The 26,777-nt window shown below is 36.8% G+C and overlaps 2 protein-coding genes and 1 long non-coding RNA gene across 5 annotated transcripts; 2 read left to right on the top strand and 1 right to left on the bottom strand.

Annotated features, from left to right (window-relative positions):
- The first annotated feature begins 444 nt into the window (after nucleotides 1–444).
- LOC147871341 (uncharacterized) lies at nucleotides 445–21,532 on the top strand. Of its 3 annotated transcripts, XM_087339878.1 has the most exons (9): nucleotides 445–527; nucleotides 11,593–11,759; nucleotides 17,373–17,445; nucleotides 18,201–18,405; nucleotides 19,121–19,215; nucleotides 19,862–20,052; nucleotides 20,311–20,454; nucleotides 20,774–20,863; nucleotides 21,421–21,531. In XM_087339878.1, the coding sequence occupies exons 3-9, from the start codon at nucleotides 17,388–17,390 to the stop codon at nucleotides 21,502–21,504; spliced, it is 867 nt and encodes a 288-aa protein (XP_087196004.1). In that variant the 5' UTR covers nucleotides 445–527; nucleotides 11,593–11,759; nucleotides 17,373–17,387; the 3' UTR covers nucleotides 21,505–21,531. The 3 variants fall into 3 exon arrangements, with proteins under 3 accessions (XP_087196004.1, XP_087196002.1, XP_087196003.1); XM_087339876.1 differs by lacking the exons at nucleotides 445–527; nucleotides 11,593–11,759 and adding an exon at nucleotides 15,388–16,126 and having other exon boundaries at nucleotides 21,421–21,532; XM_087339877.1 differs by lacking the exons at nucleotides 445–527; nucleotides 11,593–11,759 and adding an exon at nucleotides 16,979–17,131 and having other exon boundaries at nucleotides 21,421–21,532.
- On the bottom strand, nucleotides 5,643–14,176 carry LOC147871342 (eukaryotic translation initiation factor 4 gamma 3-like). The gene is made up of 7 exons (XM_087339879.1): nucleotides 12,081–14,176; nucleotides 11,185–11,331; nucleotides 10,606–10,664; nucleotides 9,742–9,900; nucleotides 9,003–9,140; nucleotides 8,304–8,519; nucleotides 5,643–7,717 (listed from the first exon to the last, which is right to left on the bottom strand). Exons 1-7 carry the CDS (start codon nucleotides 12,109–12,111, stop codon nucleotides 7,649–7,651), a joined length of 819 nt encoding a protein of 272 aa, XP_087196005.1. The 5' UTR covers nucleotides 12,112–14,176; the 3' UTR covers nucleotides 5,643–7,648.
- A 597-nt stretch (nucleotides 21,533–22,129) lies between the features above and the next one.
- Nucleotides 22,130–26,074, top strand: LOC147871340 (uncharacterized). The gene is made up of 2 exons (XR_015532440.1): nucleotides 22,130–22,298; nucleotides 24,938–26,074. It is a non-coding gene; the product is annotated as an uncharacterized LOC147871340 (long non-coding RNA).
- The last annotated feature ends 703 nt before the right edge of the window (nucleotides 26,075–26,777 follow it).

Below are 26,777 nucleotides of genomic sequence, written 5' to 3'. Positions count from 1 at the left end.
TGAACGTCAGTTATGATTGGTGTTTAGTATCTGGGGAGTGTTCCCACTGAAGCAATTGAAACTGAACCAAACCAGGTCACACCGGACGTGGATCTTCCTGGTAGACTCACTGAACCAACTCTTGGTTGCTGAGTTCATCATTAAATTATATTCCAGATCGACTTTTCCTACTGAAGCAGGTGAAATTGCCCCAGGTGTGAGTAGCAGTGAGTCAGAAAAGACTGTAGTTGCACGACTTAACAGCAGGTTGTGACACAACCTGAAAGAGGTGGATATTTCAGTTGAATGTGAAGTGCCAAGTTCAAGAACAGTTGCTTCAAACTTGAGTTGAGTTATCGTAGTGAAAACACTCCATAAGAAGTGTGAATGTGTTTGTTGAACAAACTGTTGCATGGAACTGACTGCTGGTGTTATGTTGTTTTTCTTCTTGTTGTGAACAGAATGTGAATTGAATGGCGCAAGAATCAAGTGACCCATTTGCTTCTACACCCAAACGTTAACCTCATGCTGCACCATTCAAAGACCAGGTGAGATACTCACGTCATCCGTTAACCAATCTTTCTAAAATTTCATGTGTGTCCTGACAGTGGAACTCCGTGTCGATGTTGGTATTCTAGATTGTTAAGCCATGTAACTGCTTACACTTAAGAGAAACTACTGCCTACATCATCAGCCCTGACAATGGTGGGAGTAAACACTTCATAGGAACTTTTGTCTCCCTACAAGTTCTCACAGCATTTTCTGGCATCAACATCTTCAAAATGCTGTTAGAACCTCAAATTTCACGTACTTAAACTCTGTTCCTCTAATTTCTGTACATCATTTCACCTTTGTAGTGTTGCATAAAAGTGCACTGCAGTCTGTAATCTCACATTTAGAAATATGTAAACATTATTCCAGTCTCTTCCATACTGTGTCTGTTGTCCTTCCAAGGACATCTTGGTTGTTTCAGAGGCCTCTCATTTGTTTCAGTTCCAGTTATCTTAAAAATGTCTGTGTCTTTTCATTAGTTTTATTCTGTTGAAACCATCAGTTCTTAATATTTTTCATTATCCGTTAATTTCAACCGCCTGTGTAACCACTTACAGTTATGCCGACAAACACAGTTGCAGTACTTATGGTTTCAACAGTCTCAGATCATATTTTTGTTCTCGTCTCAGTATCGGTTGCTGAATTTAGTGACTCAAAACACAAGGTTTGTGCCGTCATGCACCATGCGCTGGAATGACAAAGAAGAATGGTGCTCTGAGTTTTTACCCAGCAATAATATTTTGTGTGATGTCTGCTTAATTTTTTGCTTTGCCCCATTCAGTGCTATGGCTTATGTTCAACAATATCAGTAGCTCGGACTACTGTTAGTTTCAAGGTTTTAATGAAGAAGAGAATGTAAAAAATACACGGGCAGTTTTTGTGTATGCTGTTCAGGAAAGGCAGCCTTAAAATTATGTATGTAAACTTTCTCACTTATGTAGTAGCAGTAATTTTGTAGAAAAGTTTTCTGTACTTCTCTTCTGCAGAATTTTCTGTCAGGTTTTGCCTTCTTCATTTCCCTGGTTTTTGTTAGAAAATTGAGAAGTGTGTCATGTTCATTTTGCACGTGACTTTGAATTTCTCTTATTTTGTGAATAAAATCTATACCCAGACCTGTCTGTAATGTATGAACCAAAATGTAAGAATTTGCGAACACAGAGAGAAAGGGTTTGAGTAGAAAGACCTGTTACTATCATGAATGTACCTCACGACAAAATGAAAATCAGAAGTTTCATCCAATATTAGGTGGTTCTTGAATTTGTCTTGAAATGTCAACTAGCAACACTTCATGGAGGGCTTTTAACAAATTATTTTCAATGGCCAGAGATGTGCCTTAGCAAAAGGTCATTCAGCAGAGGATCATAATGTTCAAAATATTCTTTACAATTACTTCTGTCAAGGGGCAACTCAGATAATTCATGACCTCTAAATGGTAGTTCTTGAACTGGCAGCAGACAAGTCATGTCACCCATTTCAATATTTCTTAATTTGTATAAACTCCTTTATTATATTCTGAACTACTAAATGTAAGGTGGATCTCCAGAAGCTCATAATTTCTTTGGAGACTTAAATAAAGAATGACCTGCGTGTACTGTACATGTTTGGCGTAAGATTCGTGTTTTTCTTTTCTTTTCGTGAAGCATGTAAGTCATAAGTTTGTTAAAGGCCCCTGACATTAAAAACATTCAAATTTTTTTAAACATCAAGCATTGCCAGCAAATCAGATTTTCTTAGATTTTTGCAAGCTGTTAACCATGGGTAAAAATGATATTGCAAAACAAAAGTTCCCAGTGTACGTATTGTGTTCCTTATATTCATTCGCTCTTAGGGTTTTATATAGGTTGGTAATGTCTCCCATGTTTTAATGTTTTTAGTTTCTCCATGAATTTTCTTCTTGACAATAGTTTTTCTAAAAAACATTGAATAACATTTTTATCTAGTTTCCACAAACTTCAAATGGTCTTCCACCGTCACTGCAGTTGTGTTTATGAAAATTGCAGTTTGTGGGTGATTTTGGTACAATTCACTTCTTCTTCAGTTCATGTTGAGGTCAACCATTTTTTTGTTTAAAAGAATGGTAAAGACCTTTCTTTTTCTTATACGTTTCTTATATTCACAATTTTTTAATATTTTCATTTGCATTTTTGTCGTGCGATTGTTTTGTAGCCACATCAGCATCAATAAAATACTCAATTTTTATAGCTTAAAGTCGCCTAAATAATATTTGAACATTCAGTGGTAAATCAAAGAAGACAACTCAGCCATTACAAGGGTTAATGTTTTTGAAGTAAATAATCGCTGTTTACACTGCAGAACTCTGAATTCTTTATTTTTAAAGCAGATTGTGTTTGTAAGTGTCACTAGGTCTGTTCCGTTTATGTGTTAGAGAGTTGCGTAATGATACTTCAATTAACAAAGTTAACGTGCTTTGTGTGTGTTACCTACTCAGCTATGAGTATATGTTCTTCGATACTGGGAGTGCCGTGAATAAAACACGTTAAAGAGACCTCTATCTAACATTGGACGAGCCTTTTAAATGAGGTGAATTATGCAGTGACAGTGCGAGTTAATTTGATTTTGCGTATTCAAATAACTTGTGTCTTTGATGTCAGCACGGAATAATTAGTCTGTAGTACCATGATGATGCTGTAAGCGTAAGTGAAATATTTATTAGTGTTGTGATTTTAGATCTTGTGATTCAAAGTGGCAAGCCAGATAATCATTATTTTATTACGGTCATTAATTACGACTAATTGTTTATATTTATACACAATCAAGCTGACTCCAGAGAGATGTTGGCAGAACACTGAGCTAGGTTTTGATACTTGTATGATAAAATAAAAAGTAAAGATTGCTTGCATCGTCACAACCTCAAATCCTACATAGAACCAAAGATAACTGGTAATAAGACAGATGCAGAGGGGTGCATTGTTAAACTGTGGGCCAAATTAAGCATGTCTTACATAAGCGAAAAGTGAATAAAATTTTGTGCCTTTTGGGTTGTTTTGGATCTCCAGCAAGTTTCAGTCATGTAGCATAAGTAGCAGCAATCATCTATTATCTTGAGAATGTTGAAATAAAAAATGTTCCCCCACACCAGAATATTATTGCTAAATATTTCAGTACACACACTCTTGTATTTGCGATACCAAGTTAAAGTATTCTGTCTTTTTTTATTTACATTTATTCAGCATGCCCCATTACAAGATTGCAATATTACATGCATTAATATAAAACACTTCAATAGAGTATACAACTCTAATATCATGATCCATTGCCACCGTTTGCACCTATGTTCCTGTGCTAAACTGTATTATAATCAATGGATTTAATGAATTTATTAAAATGACCTAAAAATTTCTGAACAATTTCTTCATGCAACACTGGCCACGTGCCACCATTCCTGACTATTGCATCTATTAAGTTCCGCCTTGGTTGTTGTAGTTTTTCGCAGTCATAGATGAGGTGATCCACTGTTTGTGCTGCTTTCAGGCATGAGCATGTTGGATCGTCAATGATTCCAAACCTGTGTAGATATGATTTGTTTTTGCCATGTCCAGTCGTCATTGCTGCCAGTTCAGGAATTATTTCAATATTTAGCTTCATTCTTTGTCACACTGACGCGAATAATTTCTTGCACGCTGCTCCTTTATTGGTGGCGCTCCACTCATTTTGCCATTTTATAATCCCTTCTTCCTTTGTTTCTTTAATAATTGTACTTTTAGGCTTCTTTGCATATACTACATTTCCACCATCTTCTGCTGCTGCCTTCGCTAATCTGTCTGCTATTTCATTACCGAAAATTCTGATGTGTGCTTTGATCCACCCAAAATGAATAGTCCAATTTTGATCTTTGAGATTGCTTAATCTATTTCTTATCTCAGATATTACAAAGCCATGTTTGAAGTTGTTTTTTAGTAGATCGAGAGAAACTGGACTATCTGTGTACACCGCTACTATTCTTTCCTCAATGCTGATTTCCCTTAAAGTTGTTACTGCATCCAAGGCCTCTAGAATTCCGATCTGCTCAGCTTGATTGTTTGAGCAATGATCGGGTAACTTGGTTTTTAAGCAATGAATTAGTTCTCCATTTTTGAAGATAACAGCGGCAGCACTCACCTTTCCCTGGTGTTTACTTCCATCTATATAGATTTCCACAGTGTATTTATTGAAGTCTTTCACTTCATCAAGAGTTATTCTTTCCGCTGGATGAGACCATTCCTTCTTGTTTAATGGTGCTTCGTACTCGGTAGAGTCATCTTTCAGTCCGTGTATAGTTTTATATATCTGCACTGCTTCTTCGATAGTAATGCAGATAGGATATTCTGTCTTCCTGGTCTTTTCGAAGTGTGCATTTGTCAGTAGTGAGCGACCAGCCCACTGCCTCTGCACAATTTCTACTCAATCCTTATCTTTGTCTGCTATAGCCATCTAATAGGAATCAGGAGAGACTTGTGTGAGAAATGGCCAGGGAGTTTTGCTTAGGAAACATCTCGTTCATTGTTTTTTGTGCCATAAATCTACGGCATGGGACCGCCGGCTTTAGTTCCCTCCCGAAGGAAGTTGTTCTATGGATTTTTATCACCCCTTAAAATTCCATCAACCTCAGCAGTGTTTGAACTCGCGTACCTTGGGTCCAGTGGCGACGACATTAACCACTAGTGCAATGAGGGCGACAAGTTCGTTGAAATATTACTTTGCTAAAATAATAACAGGAAAGTTTATGAACATGTTTTTTATTTAATATTCTTAAATATATTAATTAGAAACAATTCAGAAAACATTAAATAATTTAACTATTTAACAAAAAATAAACAATTGAACTATTTTACAAAGAACTAAACTATTTCACTATTTAAATACTGAAGTATTTAACAAAAAAACTAAATTATTTATTTATTTAACAAATGTGAACAATTCAGATATTTAACAAAAAGAATGAACAGTCTAACTATTTAAATACTAAACTATTTAACAAAAAATAAACAATTTCAAGATTTAAACAATTGAACTATTTTACAAAGAACTAAACTATTTCACTATTTAAATACCGAAGAATTTAACAAAAAAACTAAATAATTTATTTATTTAACAAATGTGAACAATTAAGATATTTAACAAAGAACTAAACTATTTTACTATTTAAATACTGAAGTATTTAACAAAAAAACTAAATAATTTATTTATTTAAAAAATCTCATCTAACGTCCATTCCTTGGAGCCCAGTTGCTTTGCTTCAGGTCGATGACGTAGTCGATCTTAAACTTTATTCTGCTAGAGAGCATCGCCTTCTTATTTGTTAGTTCCTTCATTGTATGAAGGAACTCAGACAGATCCTGCAAGAAAACAAAAATTTAAAGTCACATTTCATGGGCATAATTAACTTCTTACGCTTATAAGCCTACACATAAAACTAGAAAATTCTGCCACTACTCATGTAGTTCACATAGAACTTGCTGTGTGGGAAGGCGCGTGTAAATTTAAATTGAGAGCTGAAGGTTGCTGTCTCGAACAAAACGTAAGTATGTGTCTCATCTAAACTAAGGCATAAACCGAGATTTTTGGTGGCTGAGCCTAGACATGACCCTTCGATCAGATTCCTGCTTTGTCCTGTCAGGACTGAGTGAATTCTGACATGATTCAGCAGAGGTGATGACAGGAAACGTAAAAGTGTAAGAAAATACTGAGGAAGATTCCCGTCGCACTAGACGGGGACAAGTTGAAGTCACGGCATGAGGCGTCTTTATATGAAACATGTTAGAGTGTAGAAGAGTATGAAGAATTTCAGAAGAACATGTCACGGTTATCATTTATCACACAGAAACACTATTCAGAATATTGTCAGCGAGCTCAGAAAGGTATTTCATATCAGAATAGATGCAACATCCTCACGCGTTCTTTACAATGTGCACTTTCAACCATCGAATCCACCTTCTGTGACAGTTCCCAATTTGGCCACCAGATTGCAGCACCTGACTTTCTACCTAGGAGGATATTCAAAATAGGATTATGCGAGGTCGTGCAGAATACCACAAACTCCATATCAAATTTCATCCTAGTCTGTCCATTGGTTCTCGAATTGAATGGACTGGAAAGACAGATGGACGAGAAGGTGCGACCAGCCCATAATGCCTTCTCGCTATGATTTTGTGCAAAGAATGTATAACATGTTACAAAATGGAAGCCAGAAAGTCAGTGAGATCAAAGGGACACACTTACTGCTTTTTGCATTGTACCTTCCGTATAAACCTGTGGTCATCATAGAGCCCAAAGGAAGGCAATAAATTACACGGTAGGAGAACTGCAAATTAAAACTAAAAGTATTAAAAAATGAAAACAAACATACTTGGCTCTTGCTCTCCAAATCCTTGCCGACCGTCATCAGAAGAGTGCAGAGGCACTCCAAGGAATGTTCGTCTTCTTTGGTAAGGAGACGTTTAATGCAATGCTGCATGGTGCTTGTGGCGAGCATATCTGCTTTATGCAGCTCGCCAATAAACCTGTAACATAGTGAAGAATATATCACTTGGGTTGAGTTAAGACAATAGTAAAAGTCCAAAGAACAGAAGAGAAACGAGGTTCTTTGCCTCTACAAGGTACAGAAAGATTTGTGCCTTAAAATAATGAGAACTTTTGTTTAAATAGATGGAATTTAATCAGTGTCTTGTGTGTGATATATATTTTTGAGGTGAAATATAATATTTCTGTACGTGGTCCTGTAAAAATCTGTATCTGTTTATAAATATAAAACAGCTGAGACAGAATATTGAAAATTTCAAATTAAATAATTATTTTTATGTAATTTGCATTTGATTCTGTATGGAGGTAAGCCATCAGTGCCATTTCACGATGCAAATACCAAGAAGAAGAAGAAGAAATACCGAGGAAGTGGAGACTTTATGATAGTGTGTGATCATGTAAGCAGCAGCATTATGGAGCACATTTAGAAATTGGTCCTGGATTTTGTGGAACACTTGCATACTGGAGGGCAAGAACCCATTAACATTTCAAATTTCCTCTCAGTGTCTTGTCCTAATTCACAACTCTTAAGTTCACTACTTTCAGAGTCACTGATGAATCAAATGTAGAGCTTCAAAATCACAAAGAAAAATGTAAGTTACCTGATGTTTCCTATTGATTTCATTTGTATCCTTCGCAGTTCCTGCTGTAGTTCGGTTTTCTTTGCCTGCAGAAAAAATAAGTAGAAAAGATTAGAAATCGCCCTTTTTGATGGTATCTTGTAAGAGCCCTTCTTTAATGCACCGCTTTCAACAAATATAAGTTTGCATTTCAAAGTCTGTGTCCACGATACTCAGCCGGTCAAGAAGCCCCCTGCCTTTATGCCCCCAAAAGAACGCCATGACCTAATGAGAAATGTCGAGTGCAGCCGGAGTCCATTATTATGAGAGTTTACAACATTTTGAAAAAAATGAGTACATTAAGTGCTCATTATAGGAAGTTAAACTAACCTAAGAAGTTAGGAAAATGTTTTTTCATCTTGAGGTACCATTTATATCATAATAATTTAAATTAAGTTTATGTGCATTCTACATTCAGTCTTTATCAATTATGTCTCTTTCTTGTCTTTCAAGAAGTCTTAAAACCTGAACAACATATTGAATAATAATTTTTCAAATGATAGATATTCATCTTCAAGCAAAAAGGGAGGAGACATCTATTCCATTCGATCAAGCAGACGGAGCTATTCCCAGTCTGTGGACAGAAGCGTAGTAACATATGACCGTAGACAAAGACATTAGAGAAGCACTTACTGGGTCAGCTGTTTCCTCAATCTCTTTCTGTGTGGCTTCTAGATTTATTTCTGCTTCAGGATTCTTTTCAAATTCTGCCCGGCATCGACCTAGCAGCAACTTCCTGAAGGTGACCTCTGGTTCGCCATTGTTCCCACGCTCTGCCGGAACTTTCATGCTGGAGAGAACCTTGCACATTCGTGCATAAATCTCTGTGAACTTTGGTTCATCAACAGCCTGCACATAAAAACACACAACATTATCACTTTGCTCTCATGTTATATTTATGAAAAACAACTCTGTTGAGCATACGTTACATAAACTAAATTTATGAAATGAAGGCCACCTAAATGAAGCTTCAACAAAAGTAAATCTTTATCCCTTAAACCTGAGAAACTCAAAATCTCAGTCAGATGCAAGACACATTTCATGACAGCCTTAATTTTCTTGCATAAGATAAACATTTTTAGATGAGAGCAGATAAATTCTAAGCTTGGAGGTGAATTTAAAGAGAGAACAATCAGCTTACTGCTTTTTAAGATTATTATCATAGTGAACAGTAACAATTATAATTTTCACTTGCCCCTAGCGTCTCCAATACTACACTGAGGATAACTTCAATATTTAAGAAATTGAGCTGCAAAGTTACAAAAGAAGGGAATTTCTATCAATATGACGTCTCTGTCTGAATGTATCAGCTGCTAAAGACCGGTGCCTCACCTTTTCAAATATGAGGTCGATGACGCCCTTCAGGCGATCGCTGCTGTCAATTGGCAGATCCTGGACTTGGGAAACTAGTCTGTCGAACTTGTCAGGCGTGAGTTTGTTGAGCAAACTGCGAGCCTTCTTTAACAGCTCCTGCAACATCAAGTTCCCTCTCATCACCTGACAGAACGCAAACACAGAAATAAAGCGAAACATGTTTTACTTCCTTAAAGCCTTCTTAGAGATGATTAAAACCTAGAGCCAGTTGCTCTGCATGCGCCGTCCAGCCGCGTTTTGTCTACACCGAAGAAGAAGTCTGTTGTTATGAGAAGCCAATGTCTATTGAGAAATATAATTACAATGCATACTCATTATATGCAATTAAACACTTGGAAAGGTAAACATTGCTTCTAAAATCAAAGAGTAAGCAAACAGAAAGTTTATTTTTTAGTGTGGCAAAGTTCCAATAAGAAGTGATGAGGAAATTAGGAGGATACGAATTCCGGAAATGCTTGCAGCTTCTCAGATCGAAATGTCTGATCTTTAAGAGCATCAAGATTAAAATATAGACCTACAATTTTGCATGTTCCTTAATTTGGTGATGAACCTTCAGTTTCAATAAGCCACCTAGTTAGTTAGAGTGAACGTGTTTCTTAGCGCAGGACTGTTCCTTTCAGCCATCTTGCATTGGGGCAGATACAGCATTATTGACTGTTTCCAGGATCCTGTCCTTAAATGAATGCCAGGAACATACCTGAGTCTGGGCAGCCTGCTCGTTGGTCGCCGGCTTCCTTCGCCCAGGTCGCCAGGCGTTTTCACATCTCGCCAGTTTCACCTCATTGAGTTTTATTTCAATGACCGGCCTGGTGCTCATGGTGTTTGTAGTTTCAGTGGCTGGCCTTGCTGCAGGCTGCTGTGAATGACACCAAAGCAACACAACATTAACCAAAAGTGTTCACTCTTAAATGTTGTTTTGATCACAGTATTACGTACAATTTTTCCATTTTCTGGCTTTAATCATGCATTTAATACATTACTCGATGCTTCCTACAGCTCAGATAATAAGAGACCTGTATGTATAAAGCCCTAAACAGTACATGACTGAAATTAGGCTCCAGGTGTTGTGTTCATCACCTCTCACAAAAAATACAACATTTCTTCTGCTGCAGTTGACGTAGAACTGTTCACTTTATTATTTTCTATCACAGTTTATATGTTCACAACTGCATCATCAGTGAAAGATGATACACCCAAATTATGCTATTTCATCCGTAAAAGCTTTGGGTACCCTCTCTTTTGACAGGGAATACTCGTGTCCGACCCCATCGACATCGCGAGTCACCGAGTAACTGCCTTAAGCTATACTTCGTCCTACAAACTACACTCTGACAGCTACAGATGAAATCCTTCTCCTCCTCTTCAACAAATGATTCAGTCCGAAATGGATTTGACTTCTCACTTTTATTTACACGCCTTAGAAAGCACTTACCTCTTCATTTTTCCAATATCTGACAATTTTCAGTTACTGTTTAGTATTTACGATTTCAAGGAATCGTTCATTAATGCACAGAATAACTCAGAGCCATGCCCCACAATGCAACAGAAAGTTTAAACGTACCTGATTTTTGTCATCCTTCATTGCCTTCAGCTTCTCAATTAGCTGTGTTGCAGCAAAGTCTGTAACAATCGATAATTATTTTAGATAGTAAAATTCCTCTTTTGACTATATGTTAACAAACAAGAAAGTTTGTCTTTCGAAACTGTTACGAATGTAAAGATGGAAAAAGACGAGAGGGTTTTCCGAAGACCAGAAACCCATGTCTCTAGCAGCCTTAGGTGTAAAGAGTGGCAGCTGATAATGTTGAAAATTATCCCACATTTCGACTAACAATGGAGTTGCCTTCTTCAGGTCAGAGATTGCAACCGAAATGTTTTGTGAAATGGATAATTTCAAACTTTAATGCCTTTCACCTCCTAAGGCTCGAGGTCAAAATATGAGAGCAAACTCTCTTCTTCTTTGGGTACATAAATTAGTCTGCAACTCAGGGCGAAGGTAACTAGAACAAAATGCCTAGGAGAATATCTCGATATCTCATGAGACATGCAGGAACATGGTAATGAACAGAATTTCATACTGAGGCAATTTGCAGCCTGTAATCTTTGACTTAGTACTTAAATAGAATGAGAGCAAACATACTTTCTGCTTGCAGCTCCTTGATCTGCTCAGCCTGCAGATTTCTTTCCTTCCTCAGTTTCTCCTTCTCCTCTCTGACGGCTCGGAGACTGACTTTGTGTTTCTCCCCTTGCCGGCGCTCAAACAAGATTTGGTTTTTGAGTTCCGTGTCTGTAACAATTCACGACTGCATCAAATGGTCTGTTAAATTCCTCATGTGACGTTATTTCAAGAAACAGCTTCAGGAGTTAAGTATTACTACGTAAAGAAAAGAGTTAGTTTAGTTAAAAAAAATGAACTGTAATAAGAGTTTGTAATTTTGAAATTGCATTTTTCTTGCCCGTGATCAAATTCCAAATTCAGTTTAAGAGTCACTTCCAGTTGGAAAAACCAGTGTCTCTTACGCAATGCATTACTGATTGCTATTTGCAGTGTTTAAAACTGGGATTTGCATGCTGGTCACCGGAAAACATTCTTCTTAACGAAGACGTCGTTAAACAGCCTGGCTCTCATCGAGTCTTCCCGAAAGAGGGATGGGTGTCTACCCTGGGGGACCATCAGACAGACCTCATCCTCGTCACTTGTGACTGAGGCGCAAGGTACACGTGGACACAAAATTAAGTATTCCTGGTCTCAACTCTCAGAGAGCAAAGTAAACGTACATAATTCACTAGAAAATGATTCTTTGAAGTCCAGCAAATTTAAAATGTCTGAGAATGACTATTAAAAAAGCAAAATTGCAATGCATTTAACATTTTTTGGTTTTCCTTCTGACAAAATCACTTAAAATAATGAAGAGTTGCTGGAAGTCTGGGGGGCATATCTGGACATCTAGAAAGACGTACATAAACATCACACTGACGAGGTTTACGGACTGTACTCCACAACTTACTGCATGCACGGAATTAAACCACACTTACTCTCTGCTGCCAGCATCCTAATCCTGTTCATCAAGAAGCAAGTGATCCTCGTGTCTTCAGTTTCAGCAGGGTTTACCTGAGGACAGACAAAAAATGAGTCATTTTATAGTCCAAGAATTCTCTGCAACTTCATGAGGTTAATATTTATTATGAAATTGTTGTCCCAGTCACACACAAATCGTATGTGCCTTGGCTGTTTGTGCTGCACTGCTATCGATTTTCGTTTCTGCCAGAAAATATTAAGAAGACCTCACTTATAGAAAGAGAAATTAAGGCTGTGTCAGATAACGAGGCCTTCCTTGTAATGAATGATTTACCTTTAAAATTAGCATGTTAGGAAACGTTTCAAAGCTTTAATTGCAATATACAAGTCAGTTTATGATTAATCTGTAATACAAAACAACGATCCTGAGAAATTAAGCTGTTCACTCAACAATAACTTTCCTCTAGACGAAAAAATTAAGACTGAAAACAACCTTTAACAATGTCTGAATGCGACAAGTGACCCAGTCATAGGTCCCTATCAGCTGTTTAGCTTAGCCGGAATTCAAGTAACTTTGTTGATGATGGCGGACGTGTGTTGCTGCTAGCATTTGAATTCTTAAGAATGACATACAATCCCTCAAGATAACGAAATAATAATATTTGTTTAAATCTTGTCAGTCACAATCACAATAAAATTCCTATTAAATATTAAAATATTACTATAATTAGCATGTAAATATTTAAAATATATTAAATGATGTTCTCATCGAAATGTTCGATTTACATTAGATCATCACTTTTTACACGACATGTTTTGAAACAAAATTAAATTATCAAATATATTATTTTATTTTCTATTTCTAATTTTATTAATATTCATTTAGTCTTTATATTATTTACTTTACAGGATGATAACAAAACGTTCACCCACACAAAATCATGTCAAGCACGACATACATATACAGAACAACTTCGAATACGATATTAAAAAATACAATAAAATCTGGAAGAAAACTTCATTTGAAATCTGATAAACATCTGACTAAAAGTTGCATTTAAGAAATTATATTTAAGTTTATATAATTTTATACACCTGAAGATGGTTCTTTTAGAACTGAAACATGTCGTGTAAAAAGTGATGTTCTAATGTAAATGGAACATTTCGATAGAGAACATCATTTAATATATTTTAAATATTTAAATGCTAATTATAATAATATTTAATAGGAATTTTATTGTGATTGTGACTGACAAGATTTAAACATATATATATTTATCACAATATGACGCAACTTTATCATCTCAGAAATAATAATATTAATAATAAGTAGGCTCACCCATTGTGAAGAGCTGGAGACCTCCATGTCGCAGGCAGCAAGATTTGAATAAGAAATTAAACACGTTGCAGGAAATATTTTCACTATATATAGAATTATCTTGTTCTAAACTGCTCACACCACCATTCGTTTCACACTGAGGAAAGCCAACCAACTACTGAGTAGAGCGGGCCGTGCGTAACTGCTATTTATACCATAAAAGTGTGACGTCACGTATGGCGCAACAGTCAGTAGAGGGAGTGCAATACGTTTCATTCAGGCGTGCATAAGAAATGAGAAATGAACCTTATGGCATGCCAGCCGAGATTGTTGCGCGTGTTCGTATTTTATAAGAACACCTGCGTTTCATATTTACACATTCTTTGTAGTTCAAGAAATACAAATTGAATTACTCCAAGTTATAATTTTTTGACATTCCATCATAAATGTAAGAAGTCAATTATTAATATTAAATATTTTCTGTGTGAAAGGAAATTAATTTAAAAGTAATGAAAGGAGGCTTGAAGTAAATTTTGCGGTTTAATTTGCACTTGTTTAAAAACAACGTCGTGTTTTTTATACTTTTTTAATTTTAAGACGATTATTGAGGGCCCCGGGCGCTGTTGAACCCATCGCCCCTGCGACAGGGAAAATGTTTCCTTCCTTCGAATCCCGACTATTCATTTTGACCAATAAGAGAACGCAGGAAGGTAAGAACTCTGGAAGAAGTGTCCTGAGTTCGATTTCCTTCAAGGGCGGTTCCTTTGGCTCCGAAACTAAGCGAGACAGAAGAAGAGTTTTTTGCTTCGAAGAGGAGATTTCGGAAACGAAGGCCTCGACACGGAGTTCGAGACCCGACAAAGATGATTTCTGTTGACGGGAAAGCACCCACGAGAAGAAATCGACGCCAAGGCAAATTTCTTTCGTTCCGGAGAGGAAATACCGGGTCTAAGGTCACGGACACGAATACAGTCCTCGGTTCGAGTCCCTGTTAGGATGTTTGTTTCTGAGGTAATTTTACGGGCGTATTAAACGACGACGTTGACTAACACGGATGCCACCAGATGTCTCAAAAGTAAAGTGCTGTACAATTTGCAATGTTACAAAAATATCGGAAAAGTTTTTGTGGTAATATAATTTACCGCATTCGACCGGCGGATGAATAAAGCACGTGGTTTGGTGGATAAGAATAAAAGGTGTATGAAAATGCGCCCCATTGACAAGTTCTTGTGCACTCGAATGTTTTTAAAGCACTGGACTGACTACCAACTGCCGACAATTGGATTTTTCGCCTCAGCGTGAACTGTGCGTGCGAAATCGAGAAATTAAGCTGGTCCAGGCGGAGATAAGGCCTACAGAGGGAGGACTTCGAAGTTTTTACCCCCACGGCCTCTGACTGGGACGGAATATTTGCAACGACCTAAGCTGGACTAAGCGCAATCAAAGATAAAAGACAAATGACTTGTTCTTATGCTCATTTGCTCTTTAACGCGATGCATGCAAAATAAGCATATGTCTATGTTAGCTAATATGAACAAGAACTTGTCAGTGGGGCGCATTTTCATACACCTTTTATTCTTATCCACCAAACTACATGCTTTATTCATCCGCCTGTCGAATGCGGTAAATTATATTACCACAAAAACTTTTCCGATATTTTTGTAACATTGCAAATTGTACAGCACTTTACTTTTGAGACATCTGGTGGCATCCGTGTTAGTCAACGTCGTCGTTTAATACGCCCGTAAAATTACCTCAGAAACAAACATCCTAACAGGGACTCGAACCGAGGACTGTATTCGTGTCCGTGACCTTAGACCCGGTAATTTCCTCTCCGGAACGAAAGAAATTTGCCTTGGCGTCGATTTCTTCTCGTGGGTGCTTTCCCGTCAACAGAAATCATCTTTGTCGGGTCTCGAACTCAGTGTCGAGGCCTTCGTTTCCGAAATCTCCTCTTCGAAGCAAAAAACTCTTCTTCTGTCTCGCTTAGTTTCGTAGCCAAAGGAACCGCCCTTGAAGGAAATCGAACTCAGGACACTTCTTCCAGAGTTCTTACCTTCCTGCGTTCTCTTATTGGTCAAAATGAATAGTCGGGATTCGAAGGAAGGAAACATTTTCCCTGTCGCAGGGGCGATGGGTTCAACAGCGCCCGGGGCCCTCAATAATCGTCTTAAAATTAAAAAAGTATAAAAAACACGACGTTGTTTTTAAACAAGTGCAAATTAAACCGCAAAATTTACTTCAAGCCTCCTTTCATTACTTTTAAATTAATTTCCTTTCACACAGAAAATATTTAATATTAATAATTGACTTCTTACATTTATGATGGAATGTCAAAAAATTATAACTTGGAGTAATTCAATTTGTATTTCTTGAACTACAAAGAATGTGTAAATATGAAACGCAGGTGTTCTTATAAAATACGAACACGCGCAACAATCTCGGCTGGCATGCCATAAGGTTCATTTCTCATTTCTTATGCACGCCTGAATGAAACGTATTGCACTCCCTCTACTGACTGTTGCGCCATACGTGACGTCACACTTTTATGGTATAAATAGCAGTTACGCACGGCCCGCTCTACTCAGTAGTTGGTTGGCTTTCCTCAGTGTGAAACGAATGGTGGTGTGAGCAGTTTAGAACAAGATAATTCTATATATAGTGAAAATATTTCCTGCAACGTGTTTAATTTCTTATTCAAATCTTGCTGCCTGCGACATGGAGGTCTCCAGCTCTTCACAATGGGTGAGCCTACTTATTATTAATATTATTATTTCTGAGATGATAAAGTTGCGTCATATTGTGATAAATATATATATGTTTAAATCTTGTCAGTCACAATCACAATAAAATTCCTATTAAATATTATTATAATTAGCATTTAAATATTTAAAATATATTAAATGATGTTCTCTATCGAAATGTTCCATTTACATTAGAACATCACTTTTTACACGACATGTTTCAGTTCTAAAAGAACCATCTTCAGGTGTATAAAATTATATAAACTTAAATATAATTTCTTAAATGCAACTTTTAGTCAGATGTTTATCAGATTTCAAATGAAGTTTTCTTCCAGATTTTATTGTATTTTTTAATATCGTATTCGAAGTTGTTCTGTATATGTATGTCGTGCTTGACATGATTTTGTGTGGGTGAACGTTTTGTTATCATCCTGTAAAGTAAATAATATAAAGACTAAATGAATATTAATAAAATTAGAAATAGAAAATAAAATAATATATTTGATAATTTAATTTTGTTTCAAAACATGTCGTGTAAAAAGTGATGATCTAATGTAAATCGAACATTTCGATGAGAACATCATTTAATATATTTTAAATATTTACATGCTAATTATAGTAATATTTTAATATTTAATAGGAATTTTATTGTGATTGTGACTGACAAGATTTAAACAAATATTATTATTTCGTTATCTTGAGGGATTGTATGTCATTCTTAAGAATTCAAATGCTAGCAGCAACACACGTCCGCCATCATCAACAAAGTTACTTGAATTCCGGCTAAGCTAAACAGCTGATAGGGACCTATGACTGGGTCACTTGTCGCATTCAGACATTGTTAAAGGTTGTTTTCAGTCTTAATTTTTTCGTCTAGAGGAAAGTTATTGTTGAGTGAACAGCTTAATTTCTCAGGATCGTTGTTTTGTATTACAGATTAATCATAAACTGACTTGTATATTGCAATTAAAGCTTTGAAACGTTTCCTAACATGCTAATTTTAAAGGTAAATCATTCATTACAAGGAAGGCCTCGTTATCTGACACAGCCTTAATTTCTCTTTCTATAAGTGAGGTCTTCTTAATATTTTCTGGCAGAAACGAAAATCAATTGCAGTGCAGCACAAACAGCCAAGGCACATGCGATTTGTGTGTGACTGGGACAACAATTTCATAATAAATATTAACCTCATCAAGTTGCAGAGAATTCTTGGACTATAAAATAACTCATTTTGTGTCTGTCCTCAGGTAAATCCTACTGAAATGCATATGAGGGAGCTGAAGAGCCTTCAAAATAACATTGGATGGCTGGCAGCAGACAGTAAGTGTCGTTTAATTCTGTGCATACAGTAAATTGTGGAGTATAGTCTGTAAACCTCATCAGCATGATGTTCTGTCAATTATGATGCTTATGCATCTTTCTAGATGTCCAGATATGCTCCCCATAATATCATTATTTCATTATTTTAAGTGATGTTAGCAAAGGGAAAACAAAAAGTGTTAAATAGACTGTAATAAGAATTCTCCACATGAAATCAATTTTGGTTTATTATAGTCACTGTCAGACATTTTAAATTTGCTGGACTTGAAAGAATCATTTTCTAGTGAATTATGTACTTTTACTTTGCTCTTTGAGAGTTGAGACCAAGAATACTTAATTTTGTGTCCACGTGTCAGAAGCCATCTTATTTCTTGGGCCTCAGTCTCTAGTGACGAGGAAGAGCTCTGTCTGATGGGTCCCCCAGGGTAGACACAATTCCCTCTTTCGGCAAGACTCAATCAGAGCCAGCCTGTTTAACGACGTCCTCGTTGAGGTGAAAACACAAAACTGTGCGTCTCTTATTCACAATTCACATATTCTCTGTTATACTGATGTTACTGAAACCTCGCTCCTTCTTTACACACAACCACATTCAGATACGTCAACAGCGCATTTTATTACTTACGCTTCATATGTCTGTAACTATTCAGTAAAAAAAGCGTCAAGTACACTGGAGATAGCCATGTTTCTTTATATAATGTTGGCCATATTCTGATTATTATAGTTTTTATACATGGATTCCATCATTCTTTCAGGAAAAACTCAGGAACATCAGCAGCTGCAAGTTACAGGGCAGCCAGAGAAGATCGAAGGGAAGAGGAAGGCGAAAAGGTGCCAAAAAACACCAAAGTGCGCAAAGATAAAGAGGCCGCCTAACGCCTTCATGATCTTCTCAAATGAATGGAGAAAAGAACTGGCTGCCCTGTACCCTGCAGACAGCAACAATCAGATCAGCGTGAGGTAAGTTGTAATACAAAATGTACTTCAGGACAATTACGTGTTAATAATTTAATGTGCAGAGCATTCGTGAATGACAGATTGTCTTCAAAGATATTCGAATTCAGCGGACATGTATGATCATTGAACGTACGTGAAGGATGATAAACATGGCGACGGTGCGAACCTGTAAAATTATATGTGAGAAATTTCTCGTGTTCAGAACGCGCACTTAGAAATTTGTACTTCTAAAAGAGGGGGGGGGGGGGGATATTTCGTGACGACACTGATAATTGTGGTGACGATAAACTATGAGACCTTATAATTAAAAAAATATTGGCTCTTGCAAGATTCGATTCACAAAGTCAGCACTTTAAGCTGAAGGCTAATTTGCTTTCCATTGCTGGATTATAAATTTATATTTACCTTATTATAAAATGAACACAGGATATTTAGGGCAGTAGAGAAGTAGAATTTATAAGTCCGCCCGGAACTATTCTTTTACTGTAAAAGTGCAAATATCCAAAATTGACAGAGAAAGCATGAGGTGAATTTGAAATTGGATATCTTATTTCCCTTTGCTGAAAATGTTCTGATCGTCGAGAACAGGTGAAACATTTTGCACGCCGTCATACGCCACTGCCTTTGCCTTTACCCAGCTGCAGCCCTTGGATGATGGTCCTCCGGTGCGTCCTACAAACTGCCTGTGTTCTTACAACTTCTGCTTTTCTATTTGCAGACTTGGATGTATGTGGAAGGCACTAAAAGTTGTGCAGGACGATTATTTTGACCGCGCGCGACAGGCGGCCGCGGAGCATAAGAAGAAATATCCCGGTAAGTAATTAATTCTCTTTTAACCTCAAAAAGCAGCAAGAAGCTTCCAAAATATGTACCCGAGAATTAAGAGGAAAATCACATTCAGATTTATTTGGGATTGACTGCTAGCGATTTTAAGTAAGAGAACTTTTCACGAGACTTTATTCTTTAGTAACATATTTTAAGATTTGAGTCGATCAGAGCTGGAGTGGCAAAAGTCAACAAAAGCACAGAAGGCGTATTTTTTTCCTTATATTTCGAGTTCATTTCCTCCCAAGTCTACACTGTATCAAAATCCAGAATTTAATCATCATCCTCAGCCTCACCTCCGCGAAAACCCATCAAAGTCTTAAAGTGACTTCAACCTCGATACAGAGGCAGTACTTTACCCGGAAGACCTCCCTTTGATGCCACTTCAGTGTCATTAATTTTTGCTTCGTTTTAACAATCGCAATAGAAATATTAATTTTGTATTATCAGGAGCTTTCACGGCGACTAATTCGATGCCAACGTTTCGAAGAAAGATGCATTGTTCTGTTCCTGTCTTTCTGTAATATATGATTTATGAATGTCGCTGATTTTCCTTCTCTGATGTCAAATCACGAGATCACAAGCGACCGTTAACGGAATGCTGTGACCTGAATGGCATTCTTTCCGATTTCAGATTACATCTACATCCCAAATGAGGTCCGCAAACAAAAGCGCCTCCGGGAGGAGACCCGTGATAGGAAGTTGAGACGCCAGTCAGGGAGGCGCCGCTCCACCACCGCGCAGAACAGCAGCGCCCTTCCCCTCCCTATCCAGGAACATCAATGGGGAGGATTCCCAGCCACACAAGACGTCCTATCATCAGAGGTGAGTCGTCGTCGTCATTACTATTTGGACGAACTCACTCGCCTGCCATCTGCCGTCAGGTTGAAGCCTGTAATTTATATAAAAGTCCACACAACTAGAATAAGTCCAGTGTCTTTCACCTTGAGCTTCGTCACAAATTCCTTCACAACCTGCATCCTAAGAGATCGCGTGCCACGAGATATTCACCGCATGTTTTTCCATACTTGTTACCCATAATTCCAATTGCAGTTCTGATCCAAATGTTTACTTCCTTTCCAGATTTCTGACGCAACAATAAATCCAAGTGCAATTAGTGACATGGCATTTCAAGAAATTCTGAAAGAGCTTAATTTGTCTCCTGAATATTGCCCACCCAACAACTATCTTGGATTCCCAGCCACACAAGACGTCGCTTCGTCAGAGGTAAGTCGTCGTTATTACTATTTGGACGAACTCACTCGCCTGCCATCTGTCGCTTGCACATGGAAAACGAACAAGCGTGGAATGTCAGAGGCGAAAGATGACCAGAGTAAACTCCCGATTGCCGCTGTTTGTAAGAGCGCATTGCAGTTGAATTTATTTAGGAGATTCCACTATTTAAATCACTAAAACTCTACTCTAAGTTTTCAACATTAATTTATCTGCCCTCGTATTTCTTTAAAAATAAACTGGCTGTGGACAGGAAAGATATGTTACAAATAGTTTATATTTACATCAAAATCCTCTGTCACATTTTTTCCAGATCGAATTTGGATCCGAATTAGCATTGGAGACAGATTCTGGTGGCGAACAATTACTGGACGCCGACCTTCAACAGTTCATTAATAAAGAGGTTAGTGTCAACTCTCCTTTGGATTACAACAATTACGTGGGCCGAACACTGATTTGTGAAAGCATTTGACCTATTTCCAGCCCTCCAGAAAGTAAAGTAAAGTTTGTCCCACTGTGCGCCATGTAGGCGCTTGGGGTGAGAGGAGGTATAGCTCCTCTCTTCCTTGACCTCGGCACTAGATGGGGGGCTTTACCCCCGGGAAAGGACCCCGGTACCCATTGTAGAGGAGGCTGGTTGGGCCCCAGAGCCGGTCTGGATGCAGAGGCTAGAGGAAAAAATCCTCTGCCCCTGTCGGGGATCGAACCCCGGCAGCTAGTCACTATACTGACTGAGCTATCCCGGCTCATAGCCCTCCAGAAGTTACCCCAAAAACTGCTGAATCAGGTTGAAGCCTGTAATTTATATAAAAGTCCACGCAACTAGAATAAGCCCAGTGTCTTTCACCGTGAGCTTCGTCACAAATTCCTTCACAAGTTGCATCCTTAGAGATGTGTTTCTATACTTGTTACCCATTGTTTCAGTTGCTATTCTGATACAAATGTTCATTTCCTTTCCAGATCCCAGAAATGGACAATGAGCAATATGCCCCCATTTGGGAAGATATCCTGAATATTCTGAATTCAGAAGATTTTAGTATTTAAATACTTTGATTCTTTTTAGAAAATATGTTACAAAGTTTTTTTGTTAAATCGTTTTAGTTAAATAGTTTAATCGTTTTTGTTAAATAGTTCAATTATTAATTTTTTGTAAAATAGTTGTTTTTAAGTAGTTAAATTGTTCAGTTTTTGTTAAATAGTTAAATTATTAATTTTTTGTAAAACAGTTGTTATTAAATAGTTAAATTCTTTAGATTTTGTTAAACACTTAAATTATTAAATAGTTTCTAATTAAATATGAATTATATATTTAAGGATATTAAATAAAAAACATGTTCATAAAATTCTCTGTTGTTATTTTGGCAAAGTAATATTTCAACGAACTTGTCGCCGTCATTGCACTAGTGGTTAATGTGGTCACCACTGGACCCAAGATACGCGGGTTCAAATCCGGCCAAGGTCGGTGGATTTTTAAAGGGTGATAAAAATCCATAGCACAACTTCCTTCGGAGTGGAATTAAAGCCGGCGGTCCCATGCCTTAGATTTAGGTCACGAAAAAACATGAACTAGATGTTTCGTAAGCAAAACTCCCTGGCCATTTCTCACACAAGTCTCTCCTGATTCCTACTAGATGGCTCTAGCAGACAAAAATAAGGACTGAGTAGAAATTGTGCGGAGGCAGTGGGCTGGTCACTCACTACTGGCAAATGCACACTTCGAAAAGACCAGGAAGACAGAATACTTTAACTTGGTACCACAAAACACGAGTATGTGTACTGAAACAATTAGTAACAATATTCTGATGTGGGGGAACATTTTTTATTCCAACATTCTCAAGGTAACAAATCATCGCTGCTACTTACACTACATGACTGAAACTTCGGGCTCTGAATGCATGTTCTTGTAGGAGATCCAAAACAACCCAGAAGGGTCAAAATTTTAATCACTTTTCGCTTATGTAAGACATGTTTAATTTGGCCCACAGTTTAACAACGCACTCCTCTGCATTTGTCTTATTACCAGACATATTTCGTTCTATGTAGGATTTGAGGTTGTGATGATGCAAGCAATTTTTACTTTTTATTTTATCATACAAGTATCAAAACCTAGCTCAGTGTTCTGCCAACATCTCTCTGGAGTCAGCTTGATTGTGTATAAATATAAACAATTAGTCCTATTTAATGAACGTAATATAAAATAATGATGATCTGGCTTGCCACTTTGAAACGCAAGATCTAAATTCACAACACTTACAGCATCATCATGGTACTACAAACTAATTATTCCGTGCTGACATCAAAGACACAAGTTATTTGAATACGCAAAATCAAATTAACACGCTCTGGCATTGCACAATGCAAATAAAAATATTAAAAAATTGTGAATATAAGAAAAACAAAGGTCTTTACCATTCTTTTAAACACAGCAATGGTTGACCTCAACATGAACTGAAGAAGAGGTGAACTGTACCAAAATCACTCACAAACTGGAATTATCATAAACACAATTGCAGTGATGTAAGTTTACGTGTTTATAAACAGTGGAAGACCATTTGAAGTTTGTGGAAAATAGATAAAAATGTTATTCAATGTCTTTTAGAAAAACTATTGTCAAGAAGAAAATTCATGGAGAAACTAAAAACATTAAAACATGGGAGACATTACCAACCTATATAAAACCCTAAGAGCGAATGAATATAAGGAACAAAATATGTACACTGGGAACTTTTGTTTTGCAAAATCATTTTTACCCGTGGTTAACAGCTTGCAACAATCTGAGAGAAACTGATTTGCTGGCCATAATTGATCTTCCAAAAATGTTTAAATGTTTTGGATTTCGGGGGCCTTTAACAAACTTATGACTTACATGCTTCACGAAAAGAAAAGAAAAACACGAATCTTACGCCAAACATGTACAGTACATGCAGGTCATTCTTTATTTAAGTCTCCAAAGAAATTATGAGCTTCTGGAGATCCAACTTGCATTTAGTAGTTCAGAATATAATAAAGGAATTTATAAAAATTAAGAAATATTGAAATGGGTGACATGACTTGTCTTTTGCCAGTTCAAGAACTACCATTTAGAGGTCATGAATTATCTGAGTTGCCCCTTGACAGAAGTATTTGTAAAGAATATTTTGAACATTATGAACCTCTGCTGAATGACCTTTTGCTAAGGCACATCTCTGGCCATTGAAAATAATTTGTTAAAAGCCCTCCATGAAGTGTTGCTAGTTGACATTTCAAGACAAATTCAGGAACCACCTAATATTGGATGAAACTTCTCATTTTCATTTTGTCATGAGGTACATTCATGATAGTAACAGGTCTTTCTGCTCAAACCCTTTCTTTCTGTGTTCGCAAATTCTTACATTTTGGTTCATACATTACAGACAGGTCTGGGTATAGATTTTATTCACAAAATAAGAGAAATTCAAAGTCACGTGCAAAATGAACATGACACACTTCTCAATTTTCTAACAAAAACCAGGGAAATGAAGAAGGCAAAACCTGACACAGAAAATTCTGCAGAAGAGAAGTACAGAAAACTTTTCTACAAAATTACTGCTACTACATAAGTGAGAAATTTTACATACATAAGTTTAAGGCTGCCTTTCCTGAACAGCATACACAAAAACTGCCCGTGTATTTTTTACATTCTATTCTTCATGAAAACCTTGACACTAACAGTAGTCCGAGCTACTGATATTGTTGAACATAAGCCATAGCACTGAATGGGGCAAAGCAAAAAATTAAGCAGACATCACACAAAATATCATTGCTGGGTAAAAACTCAGAGCACTGAGAAATAAACAGTCCATTCTTCTCTGTCATTCCAGCGAATGGTGCATGATGGCACAATCCTTGTGTTTTGAGTCACTAAATTCAGTAACCGATACTAAGACGAGAACAAAAATATGATCTGAGACTGTTGAAACCATAAGTATTGCAACTGTGTTTGTCGGCATAACTGTAAGTGGTTACACAGGCGGTTGAAATTAACGGATAATGATTAATTGATTGATTACATAAATCTATATTTACCTTATTATAAACTGAACACATGATATATAGGCCACGAAGGCATACTATGAGCCTGAAGTTCTCTTTGTAATTTTTATATACTTGCATTTGACCTATTTCCAGCCCTCCCTCCGACTTGTAAATTCCGTGCAGATGAAAATCACACGACATAAAAGTTACACCACCAGGTCAGGTTATGACAGGTAGATGAAATAGTGGGTCAAACAGAAGTCACCCCAAGAAATGCTGAATCAGGTTGAAGCCTGTAATTTACATAGATGTCCACGTAACTAGAATAAGTTCAGTGTCTTTCACCATGAGCTTCGTTACAAATTCCTTCAAAACCTGCATCCTTAGAGATCGCCTACCACGAGATATTCGCTGTACGTGTTTCCATACTTGTTACCCATAATTCCAGTTCCTATTCTGATCCAAATGTTTATTTCCTTTGCAGAATCCAGAAATGGCCGACATTGAATTTGCGTCCTTCATTGAAGAAATAATGAATCTGCCCCTTTAGTTACGTAGTTTGTAATTAAAAGGTTAAATAGGTTTACTTAAATAGATACATTCCTTTAGTTAAGTAGTTACTTTGTTTTATTTAAACAGTTAAAGTTCACATATTGTATATTTCAATTCAATTCAATTCATTTATTAAAGTGCTTGACAACAGCCAAAAAGGCCAATAACAGCCAAGCACTAACAACAATACAGACATTACAATACAAAAGCAAACAAACAAAGAACTGAAAACATAACTGTACAATATTGATTTATTGCAAAATAACTAATAAGTAAAAAACTAAATGTTATAGATAAGTAAAGTAATAATTAAACTAAAAACAGTTAAATTTTGGACAAACAACATACACAATAAAATGTCATACTAGGTAAACAATAAAAAACCATGATTATTGTTTAAAAAGCTGACTGACCTCAGCAAGCAAAATGCAATCTTTGTTAAAGATGTCGATGGTCCTACAGACTGCATTGGCAGCAGAAACACATCTGGCAAAGGGACTGGCCTTGAAATTACGTTGTACAGTAAAGGTAGAATAGTCTCTGATAGACCTAGTAGGTATGCAGAGACTAACTGTATCAACAACAGATGAGCAACTAATTTTGCCTTTAAAAATATTCACGAGGAATAGAGTATCCAAAAGCCTCCTCCTTAAATGTAAGGATAAGAAATTTAATCTAACTAATATATCGTCATAATTATAGCCACAAACGCCATTAAAGAATCTAGCGTAACATAAAGCTACAAATTTCCTTTGAATCCTTTCCAATTTAAAGGAATCAGTATTAGTAATAGAGTTCCAAACAACAGAAACATACTCAATTTTGGAACGGACTAAGGTACTGTACAAGACCAAAAGGCTATCAACAGTGGAGAAGGAAGAAGTAATGTACCGAATCAAACCTAGCATTTTCAAGCTCTGTGAGAATATATAGTTGATATGCTGGTGAAAATAGAGCTTACAGTCCAGTAGAACACCGAGATCTTTAACACAATGGGAGCGTGCCACCAGGTTGTTACACAATTTGTAATTAAAATAAATACTGTTTGTCTTCCGGGTGAATGATATAACAGTCGTTTTACTTAAATTAAGTTGCATCCCATTCACAAGACACCAATTTTGCACTGAATGGATGTCGTCCTGCAACAGTTTGCAGTCATCAACATCGCTGATACTCCGATACATCTTTAAGTCATCAGCAAATAAAAGGCACTGTGAATTATGTATGGAGTCGCAGATGTCATTACTGAATATATTAAAAAGTAAGGGGCCTAGGGTGGAACCCTGAGGCACTCCACACTTTACACGATAAGGATACGAAAGAGTTCCAGATACACGAACAAAAGATTGCCTGTCAGAAAGATAACTATGGAACCAATCAACATAACTGGGTGATAGTCCAAAGTTTCTAAGTTTCCCAAGAAGAATACTATGAGGGACTAAGTCAAATGCTTTAGTAAGATCAAAGTATACCGAATCTGTTTGTCCTTGAGTACTAACTGAAGGTAAAACGGAATTAAGGTAAGTAACCAAATTTGTTGCTGTGGAATTAAATTTACGAAAACCATGCTTTGAGGGATTTAATCTGTACTTAAAATTTTTTTCCAAATGATCATAGACAATAAATTCAAATATTTTTGAAAAGTTATTAAGAATAGAGATGAATCTATCATTACTAACAATGGAACTGTTGCCTTTTTTAAACACAGGAACAACAGCTGTTTCTTTCCACAGGGACGCAAAGGTGGCACTAGTTACACTTAAATTAAAAAT

This window comes from Zootermopsis nevadensis, unplaced genomic scaffold (genome assembly GCF_977971745.1).
Source record: "Zootermopsis nevadensis isolate Lab colony 2312 unplaced genomic scaffold, Znev_1.0 Znev_ptg000058l, whole genome shotgun sequence".
In the NCBI taxonomy this organism is placed as follows: domain Eukaryota; kingdom Metazoa; phylum Arthropoda; class Insecta; order Blattodea; family Termopsidae; genus Zootermopsis; species Zootermopsis nevadensis.
The sequence above is the reverse complement of the archived record's forward strand: the minus strand, read 5'-3'. Positions and strand labels throughout refer to the sequence as shown.